At 29.9% G+C, this 10,860-nt stretch overlaps 1 protein-coding gene across 1 annotated transcript in view; it reads right to left on the reverse strand.

Annotated features, from left to right (window-relative positions):
* LOC111000144 (heme peroxidase 2) overlaps positions 1-7,858 on the reverse strand; it is a 30,936-nt gene extending 23,078 nt beyond the window's left edge. Inside the window, exon 1 of the mRNA XM_022269498.2 lies at positions 7,606-7,858. Within this exon, the coding sequence (XP_022125190.2) occupies positions 7,606-7,622 (17 nt within the window). The 5' untranslated portion in view covers positions 7,623-7,858. The remainder of the gene's footprint in view (positions 1-7,605) is intronic.
* Positions 7,859-10,860: the final 3,002 nt, after the last annotated feature.

A 10,860-nucleotide genomic window follows, 5' to 3' on the forward strand; every position in this document is an offset into this window, starting at 1 on the left:
TCAAACAGCTAGGCAAATGACTGTTTATTTAAATTTTATTCAAAATCGACATGAAACTCATAAAATTTCAAAATTCAAAGTATATAAACTATACTACTATATGGCGCCGGATAACGACAACTTTGATGGTGTTTTTCAATGTTTCAAAAAACAAAACAAGTATAATGGAAAAAAGTGAATTTGACTCAAGCAATTTAATTTTAAAAGAAATATTTTTTATGTCATCTGTTTAATCTTTTTTATTTCTGCTAAATTATGTATCTATCGTACGATTGGCTTAAGCATTAACCAGCCAAATGTTTATAACAATCCCTACGGCTGAATAACTTTCAGGCCGCCAGTTAAACGTCGTCGATTAGTAAAAGGCTAGGCTGCTAATTGAACGGCTAGTTAAACTAGTTGGCTGCGACATTTACAAACTTTTTAGGTTGTTATCTAAAACAAATTATTTTAAATTCCACCTCTGATAGTAATCTGCAATTAATACAGACGAAGGTTATCCTATAAAACAAAACAAATAATAATGGCTACTAAATAGTCAATAATACTTGCGCTGCCAAATCCATTGTCCATACAATATTTATTTCTACCGATTCTTGTCCAAGATAAACATAACAAGGATAAAATTATAAATTACTGAAGGAAAAGTTTATTGACTTCTATATTACCAGCAAAGGTAATAATTTTTAATTAATTTATCTTTGATACAAAGCGACTATACATTGTTTATAATGAAACCTTGATTGTTTAACACTTCGTAAAACGAATGCTTTAGTGTTAGCATTGAAACTTTAATCTTCATTATCTCGCATTGTATAGTCACGATGGTAACTGCCATTTGTTAGTTTTAGGTTAATAACACAAAGAACCTTCGGGACGACTGACTGGGGTCAGAGGTAACACTGCAATTACTACAAGGCCCTGATTTATAATTTTAACCTTAAAGATATGCACAATGTATCTTAATTTTTGCTTGAAAAAGTGAATATAAGTTCTTTAGGCAACATTATCAGCTTAAATATTTCTATTACGCCTTCTTGTGAATACTTCGAAGAGAGCAATCGTTAATCTACTTTGAACTGAATGTTTTGAGGGATAGAACGGACTGCATTGGTCGCCTACTTCTGTAATTGATTTGATTGCCTGAACAGATTTTCAGATCTAAGTGGAGCTCACAAACTGTACTCCGCCAGCAGTCATCGATTCCACTAATAATCTCGCTGCTTAGCTGTTTACTCGTTCTGCACCAGAACTGATTATATATTTGTGACAGGTTAGAAAAGATTGAGAGACGAATGTTACTTTTATTTTAAAGTTGAAGAAAAATTTAGTATTTTAAGATAATATATAAGATAGTTTATAATTAATTTATAGCATGTATGCTATAAATAAACAAATACTTAATATCATAATATACAACATAACTAGTCGAGTTATGTTGTACTGTTGTTGAAATATTTATTTATTAAAATTATTAAATAAACTTATTGATTAACTTGAAGTCGAAACTTATCGTTTCACGCGTTGAGGTTTTCCGTAATAAATTAAAAAAGCAATTTAAAACTTTAACGAACGTAGTTTGTGAGTTCAACTTGATAGATGAGATAATAGTCATCATCATTAAACATTTTGTTTTTGATTGAATATTGCTGACATGTATAGTTCGTAACGCAAACGCGTTTTTATATTTAAATTTCGAAACAAAATTTATTTGAATACGCAACTACAACATCAATCTACACACCGATGATTAAATATAATAATAGAGCCAATAAAATTTTAAAAATATTTAAACATACCAAAATGAATGAAAAATAAATGTAATATTAATAAGAATGTTTTACCTATGGAATCAGGAAAAGATGACGCGTTGTTAATCTATATCCGCATAGTGAGTGAACAGATTCCTAGAATGATTGAACGTTTTCTCACAGCAGTATTATTGAACATTTTTATTCGATAAAAACTTTAAACGTACGGTATATATAACACATTATAGTATATTAATCTTCTTTATAGTACGTTATTCAGTATTCTTAATAATAATTATAATATAAAAAATGGAGAAATAGAAAATTTAAAACATTTGGTAAATTGAATTTCTTCGCTGTATTGCGATACTTATTCCTTTAGGAGAGCTCTGAGGTCTCCTATTGTATTATTGAAATATTGAAAAATTGTATCCCCAAATTAGTCAACGCTAAAATTTATACATTCTTAAACACTACAAACTACTGATATATAAAATAAGACTCAAGTGAATGCTGAATATTATGAGAGTGGAGGAAGTAATAGAGGTATGCAAGACGCGTTAGAGGTTCTCTGATCTTTGCCTACCTTAGGGAAACAGGTATGATTTACCTCCAAAACGTAGTCGAAGATCGAGCTTGATCGAATTTGGTCGAACCTTAAAATACGTAAAATTAAGGCCAAAAAATCTCATAGAACAAATTCATTCAGAAATAATTGCTTCTAATTCGTTTTTATACATTAGTTATACATGTTTTTACAATTATACATGCAAAACGATGTATGTAATTATTAAGTGGCGTGCAGTAACATTGTGTAATATTAGAGGAAGGAAGACGACTATGCCGTAATGTAGAGCATGCATATTACCTAAGTATGACCGTAACTTTAACGGTCAATATATTAGTTAAAAAGAGTTTTACTTCATGAAAACTCAGGGTCAAGATTTAGATGATAAAAAACGTTATTAAATACGTTTACGTCTAGTATTGTCTTTTATTATTTATTAATTAAAATCTCAACACAATCCGCGAAAATGGAGGACACCAGGTGTTGCACACAGGTGAGCAATTTCTGCAGAAACCCTACATCTTTGAATCGATACCAACTCCGGGGAAATAAATACTGATAATACAACATTTTCTACAGCTGTGATACTTTTTTGACATTTAACACCTTTTGTCTTCAGTCACCGTCACCACGCACGCTAAACGTCGGTTAAATTTAAAAATTATGTTTAAATAATTATAAGTTTACAATAATACATAACTTCAATCAGTTAAAAAAGTGTATTTCTTTAAACGTTTACGTCTATTTTCATGTCCGAAAAACACATCATTTTAAAATATCAAGTTACGTATTTCACATATAATCTGTTCATACAAGTAATCAAGGTAGGAACTGCGGTGATATCGACAAACATATTACATAAGCGGAAAGTTAAGGCTGAGGTCTGAGTTGCGTAAATTACCAGTCGCAGATACTTTATTTGAATACAGCAAATAAGTCGTTCTGTTTGACAACAGAACAAAATCCTAAGATACATAGACATAGCCAACAACGAAGTTCACGAACACCTAAAAATGAGAACTATCAAAGAGGAAATCCGGCTGGCAGCTAAATACAACGAGCGGCTACGCTGTCATCCGAGCTGTCGCCAACTCAGCATTAGACAGTATGTGAGTCGACTAAAACGGCATATTCAAGAGCTAGAAGACCGGCAGTAGCTTTAGGCAGAAGATGAGTAGATGCTTCCAATGGGAGGTCACTCCAAATGGCGCTGATTGCAAATTACCGCAGAAAAAATGAAAGAAAAAAAAAGTAGTTCTGTTTAAATTAATGAATATTTAAATCAATAATATCAGATTTACAGAAGGTAAACGTTACTCTATGCACATGGTATATAATAATAGGAATGTTGGCCATGTTCGTTTTTTGTCTATTTAAGTGTTTAATTTATTATCACTTATTTTTTCGGTTTGATATTCCTAAAGGCTGACCTAAATAAAAAAATTCTAACGCTAATACATTGGTGGCGGGTTTTTGTATGGAGTTGTTTTAACTAATAACTGACTTCAATGGTTTAATATATGAGGTTATAACTAACATAAAATTACTGGTAGTTGAGTTGCGACGCTAACAAAAACTATCTTGTCTCATCTAAGGATTCACAAATATAAATAGATGACACTTATATTATCGGACATTATCGGAAACGATAATGTTAAAGTACAATTTATGACTTGATTTAACTAAAGAGCTCAATATTGGCTTCAAGTGTACGTTTATTGTTATATATTTTGTTATATTTATATGTAAATTAACTTAAGTTAGGTTACTTAACTGGCTGCACACTCAAAATAACTATATAGAAACGTTATTCATTTTCGTTTATTTATTAAAAAGCCTTCGGACCAGTCATCGTTGTGATAATTAAATGTAGTGATATATTTCTTAAGTTACAACAAATTCAGTTTTTGTTTAGTAAAAAGGGAATTAATGAAAATTAGGTTACCAAAAGTTCTATGGTGTCAATAGAGCTGTTTAAAAAGGCATCTAAGTGGGACAACTGACTACAGTGGTGCTAGTCTGTGTTCTTTGGTAAGCCAAACTGTGGGTGACAATATACCTAGAAAAACTTAAGATTTTTTTACCATTTTTAAAAGAAAATATTTGTTTTTCTAAGAATGGAATTCTTTCAGGTTTCTCAACAATAGCTTGTATAACAAAGTGAAAGTTGGAATATCGATTTTTAGTCTCTTATATATGTATTGAACTTATACCGCCTTTTACGTAATATGACAATTGACGCATCGCTGGCAGTACGTGGTTGATGTATTAATGGCGACCTGCATTCTTATGTATTGTTACATCAGATCTAAGTGTAACAGACATGCGGATAAGTTGCGTATTCAATATTTATTAGCCCAAATGACCTTGATCTGATATCTTATATACAACAAACGATTTCACTCTTGCTGTGATTTTTGATGGTTTCACAACCTACGTATTGTAAATTAATTAAAAATATTTGAATTTTAAGTTTAGGTGCTTTCTCATGTGTAATAATCGGCTCAAATGTATTATATTAAAATTCCCTTTGGAGTCGTGGGTCTTTAGGTTAAGTCTCTTAGGCCGAGGGGTTCAAGTACAGCGGCGCGAAAAGCAGATTTAAGTTGGCGCCTGGTGACCCTTAGAGTTGGTGATTTCCTCGCTCAACGAAAGTATCGCATTACAGCGAGGAATTCCTGCCAGCAATAAAAGTAGACTGCCAAACTTTAAGAATTCGTTTAAATTTTCTATTTATAATTTTTTTATTATTATTTAGGTTAATAATATTGTTTATACTGTATATTTGTATGTTAGAATTAAATACTTTGGTCTGAATAAGTACATAGAGTTTTTTTGTTAGAAATTAAATTATTAAGAAATCGAGTTAGTTTAAGGCGGCCTCAGTCAGATGAAGAACCTAAACATTTTTAACCAAACTAAACACATGTAAAATATATTTTTGTAATACCTTATTACACCAAGATTAATAATATAGTCGACGTAATGACAGATAAAGTATTGATGAAGAGGTTGCATTTATTGGATAGGTATTGAGCACATTATTAAATGAAGATAACTTGTTGAATTAATTGTCGGGTTTTTAAACACACAACATAACCTGTTCAAGAAAATTATTATGTTCATATTATTCCATTTATTTCCTGGTAATACAACATCTTGCTTCTCATATTACATCCGTTGTAACGAGAATTGTAACCAATCTTTATATGTATTATAGTTCTATGTTTGAAATCATACCGGGAATATATCGTTTTAAATAGTATTTGTTTAAATTAAAAATGAACAATTTTATCTTTTATAAATAACACTATTTCTTTATACAAAATTTGGATATGTATGGAATTTAAGGTTTATGTGCCTCCATGTATCATTGATTCAACTCAATTCGATGAGAAATGAGACAGTGTTGTAAGTAGGCGAAGCGATACAGGAACAACGGGACGGGTAAGACTGATAATAAGACATTGCTTTTCAGAAGATCAGAAATATTTCACAACACAATAGTATTGAGGTCGTAAATTAAACAAAAAGACAATCGAATCAAGTGCGTCTAACATTGCCAATCAAAAATTATTATTATTATAAATATGTACAAAAAAATATCTATTACAAATTAAGTAAATAAAATATTAAAGCACGCAATAGACTAATTGAAAATACTTTTTTTTCGAATCTACATAAACGATATAATCATTGACTTTTCGTTTATGAAGCATTATAATTTTTATTGTAAGCATAATGTTTAATAAGAATATTAATTGAGAAATAGAAGTCAATATCTGAGAAGTTGGGAAGTTATACAGTAAGGACTAAAGGGGACACAAGTAGTAAGAATAAATATAAGTTCCTTGATTGTGGTCAAAGACAACAGAATTATATGCAGTTTTATATTTGATTTTTAAAATTTGTAGCGATTGTCAACTATTTTAAATCTTTTAACGCATCTACCATAACTTAGACAAAGCATTATTGACTGACGTTTTAGAAGACTTTAAGTCAAGTATGGGTATGATGATTCGTTAAGCGTCTTTGTTACGTGCAATGTTAACATTTTTCGTATAATTATTTCAATCAATCAATTCAATTATTGCCTATATGCCAATAATATTTAAATAATATTCAATTATTGCAGAGTTTCTTACATTTACAAATACAGTTATATAATAAGACAACATATATAACGCGAATTTATGTCAAAAATGTTACAAACAACTGAACATATATGAAATTATTTTTATCAAACAGATGAAGGTCGAACTACCTTAAAGAAACTTGAATGAAAACTCTTTGAATGAATTAGTTGCTATAGACTACAAGAATGACTGGCAGTTTAGAAAATTAAAAATTTGCTTATAAAAGAAACGATATTAAAATATATTCAATTCACTTTGGTTTATACAAATTATTTGACGGCCAGGCCATGACACAAATATAAATAATGGTTTTGTTTTAATTTTATAATTTTAAGATTATTGTGTTTGGATTCTAATGTATAAGTCTAATGCATAAGTTCTATACTCTACGGCTACAAAGATGAATGTCAAATATACTTTTTCACAGGCTCTGCACATACATCGTTTTAAACTCCAGTTTTGAAACTCCAACGACATCCGTCATTTAAGATAATTGTTGTTGTTTCTTCAAAAATTTAACACTTGTAAAGATTTTTACAAATAGTGATGGGTCGTTGAAACCTTTATTAAAACAAAACAATATGTAAAAAGTTTTCTATTAATAAGTTTTTATATAGGCTTATGTATAACATTTATTAACAAAGAAATAACCTTACAGATTCGATAATTTTTACGTTACTCAATTGAAATATGTATTTTTAAAGTGACATGAGAAAAATAGTGGATTTTAAATGTCAATAAAACATGCTTTTTGTGAAGATTATATTTATTTATAAAATGAATGTTTTTATAAATCAAGATTAATGTTCGAAACATATTTATATTAACATATAAATATTATATCGATTATTTGAAGAATATAGTATAAATGTTACTAATTCCAAATTTAATATTTAAAAAAGTAGGTCAGACTAGTTTCGCGAATTTAAATGTACTTTTATTTCTTAAATTAAGACCTTAGCATTTTTGCTCCTTTTTACATTACGTAAAATAAAATAGCTTTTTGCTCCGAAGGTTAAAGCGAGGTCGATCGCTTTCAACCACATTGTATGTCATTAACAAATATTTTCGTCTAGTGCTTTATGCAAATTTGATGAACTTAATATACTAAAATTTCGCATTATTTCCTTAATAAATTCAATACACTTACTTGACAAACGTTCCCATTTTGACGTTTTAATCACTGATGTCACTTAAAAAACCATGGGTCACTTGAACAACGTGTGTCTGACGCGGGCGCGGCGGCCACGAACAACTTGGTTCGCTGGCAATCGCGGAATGAAGCTGGATGCCTCCTTCAACGGGCTCTGAACGGAGAGAAAGTTAAGTTATCAAACTTGGTTACGTTGAACGATGACGCTTCCCTATTGCGTATTCAGTGACAAATTCAATTTAGAGTTGTGCTACTGACATGCTGAACGGGCACTGTTTAGCGAGTCTCGCTTGTTTTGTTTTTATTTAGATGCGAACTGGGTAAGGGGCCGTCTGAAGGACAGTAATATTCTAAGGCTTTATCATTGAGTAGGTGTAGCATCATATAATTAGCTGATTGCGGTTTTAAATACCAAGGTATCGCTTATATAAAGATAACAACGTCTAGTTTCTTATTGTTAGGCATTGAACTGGTAAATTATGTTAGAAACGACGATAGTACTTTTTTAATAATAACAGTCAACGTTATTTGACAATTTTTTTTAATATTTTTCTAAAAAAAATTGAATCAAAAATAAAAACAATGTATAGAATCTTGTAAAATTACATATATAAATAAATAAAAATTTTATTTTTATACTCTTAACTTTATTATCTACGAAGTAATGTAATCTAATTATTTTATTAATAAACATGGCTATGTACTGTTTTTCAACGCAAAAAGTCTATTTATGCTAATCAACTATGTATTATTATCTTTAATGCGAAGTAAATACTAGAATACACATACTATATTACTTTTATTTTAATTTTAAAAATGTGTCATAATTACTCTAGCTTATCATTCTTATAATACAGGCTATTATTAAGTTTAAATAATATAAATTGAGGTACACTGCCACAGGGACCAAACCTTTTAAATTTGTTTTATTATTGTTCTTTTTATAAATTTTTAATCATTTTATTATTACTATGTAGGTAAGAAAATTGTATTTGATTGTTATGATTACTAATAAACGTTATATAAAATTAAATGATTTTTACATTTCTCACCATTAACACACCTTATTTGATCCAATTTCACATACAGTAAGACTTTAGTATTTATTAGGTTAGATTATTTATTTATAAATGAATTTACGTAAATTAAAAAGCAAGTCGAGATGACATGAGTGAGTGAAAGTGGAAGAACAACGAAAACCTGTCGGAACTCCGATGACATCATATTATGTTAAGCATGATGTAATATGGAATTAAATGAATATAGCAATAGAGTATTTACGTGAAAGTAGCGTCTTTCACGGCTAAAAGAATGAATTTTCAGGTACAAAGGAACTTCTATATACGTATATGATTAAAATGTAACTGTATATTACCGATTAGATTATAAATGGGCTTTATTATTATTATTATTATTACCGATAAGACGCGTAACACATCATTCGTGAACTAGTTTAATGTTTTTAATATATTGTATCTTTTTAGCAAAACATTTATTGCCTTTGGAACCAATGGGAGGGAATTAGTGTATTATTATAATATATAATATTGTCACTGTACTTCCTTATTAATAATTGATACTCCTAATTGTCATCTAGTAAATAGAAATTTATGAATTTAAAAAAACAGTGTGACACTAGTGAGTGTATAAGAATATGAAGGATGGAAGATGTATGTTATCCTATTATTATATAGCATTTATTTTACTGATATATTTTTTTGGTGTGATCGGGTTTTTGTCCTAGAATAGTCTGGTGTATTTTTCCTGTCCCTTCTACACATATGACGGACATGACTTGGAGGTTAGAGAGGTTAACATCTACTGTGTTTTATGTTATTTTTATTTAATATTGCATACTTATATATTTTAGTCTATTTTTAGCATGAGTTTGACCAAGGTAAGGTAAGTGAATAAATAAATAAATGACATGACAAACATCATAACCGACGAAAGTGGGTGAAGCGAGGGAAGTATGTCAGGACCGTAGTAAGTGGAGATCTGTGGTACCCTTCAGTTGAAATATATAAATACATTTAATGAGAATAAGAAGCCAGGGCCAAATTCCGACGTCGACCTCCTTGATTAATGATCAGTTTTCTGCCTAGTAGTTCGGGAGAAAGGCGTGAGTGTATAAATAAATATAAATGTATTTTTTATCTTTGATCTATGAAATGTGTAATTATATGTCTTTATTGTTGAAACGTATAAAAGTACAAAGTTTTTATATCTCATATAAAACTATACACAAACTATTAAATGTTATGTCATAACTTTTACGATAGGCATTCTTGGTATTAAGTAAATATTGGCGAAAATTTCACTTTTAAACTATACAGAGATGTGGGAATTCGTCAAGCTTTCTTACCTTACAAAGGAGTTTTCGTCTTTTGTCATTTATTATCGCTTTTACTAATAACACTGAATTAGCGTAACATACCAACTTAATACTCCAAGTATACAAAAATACAAAAATAGTGATAAGTATACTAGAATAGAACATACGCACAATGTCAATACTCGGAACAAACGCAGGCTGCATTTCCCCGTACTAGACTGTCTACTCTTCTGGGATACTCTTCTTTCATAAAATCCCAGAGGCTCCTTTTTCTGTGCTTTTTATTAAATTTAAGAAATGTATTAAAGAAAAGCTGTGTAAAAAGGCTTTCTATAATGTTAGTGATTATCTTATATATAAAAGGGCCTGGGACTAGTGTTGGGCAGGCTACTTCTAATTAATTTGCTATATTTGTTTCAAATATTGTAGAATTGTTTGATGATTTGCTTTTTTTTAAAAAGAGTACCGAGAGTTTTTTTCGCCGGCTTTTTCTCTCGGCCAACTGGCCGATGAGTAGGGATGCCTACAGGTTCAAATTATAGAATATATAAGAATAAGTGATACCATGATGATCTTATGTTCCAAAATAAACGTATTTTATTTTTTATTTAAAGAAAAAGAAACTCGATATAAGAAATCTGGGTTTGAGTATTCGCCCTGATGAGAAGGCGATCCCGTACCCCTCAAACACAGCTTTGTAAGAACTATTTTAATAAACACATATCGTTTTAAAGAAACCTATATACATTTATACAGTTTCGATTACGTGATGTATGAAGTCAGCATTATCACAGGAAGGCCTATTGTAATAATTGTTTAATTTATGTAAAGTATATTTAACGCAGATGTAAATGAGTTCAATGCTCTTGAAAATGACAATTTAGGAATCCATTTTTTTATTTTCAACTTGCTGCCCC

This window comes from Pieris rapae, chromosome 10, assembly GCF_905147795.1.
Source record: "Pieris rapae chromosome 10, ilPieRapa1.1, whole genome shotgun sequence".
Classification (NCBI taxonomy): Eukaryota; Metazoa; Arthropoda; class Insecta; order Lepidoptera; family Pieridae; genus Pieris; species Pieris rapae.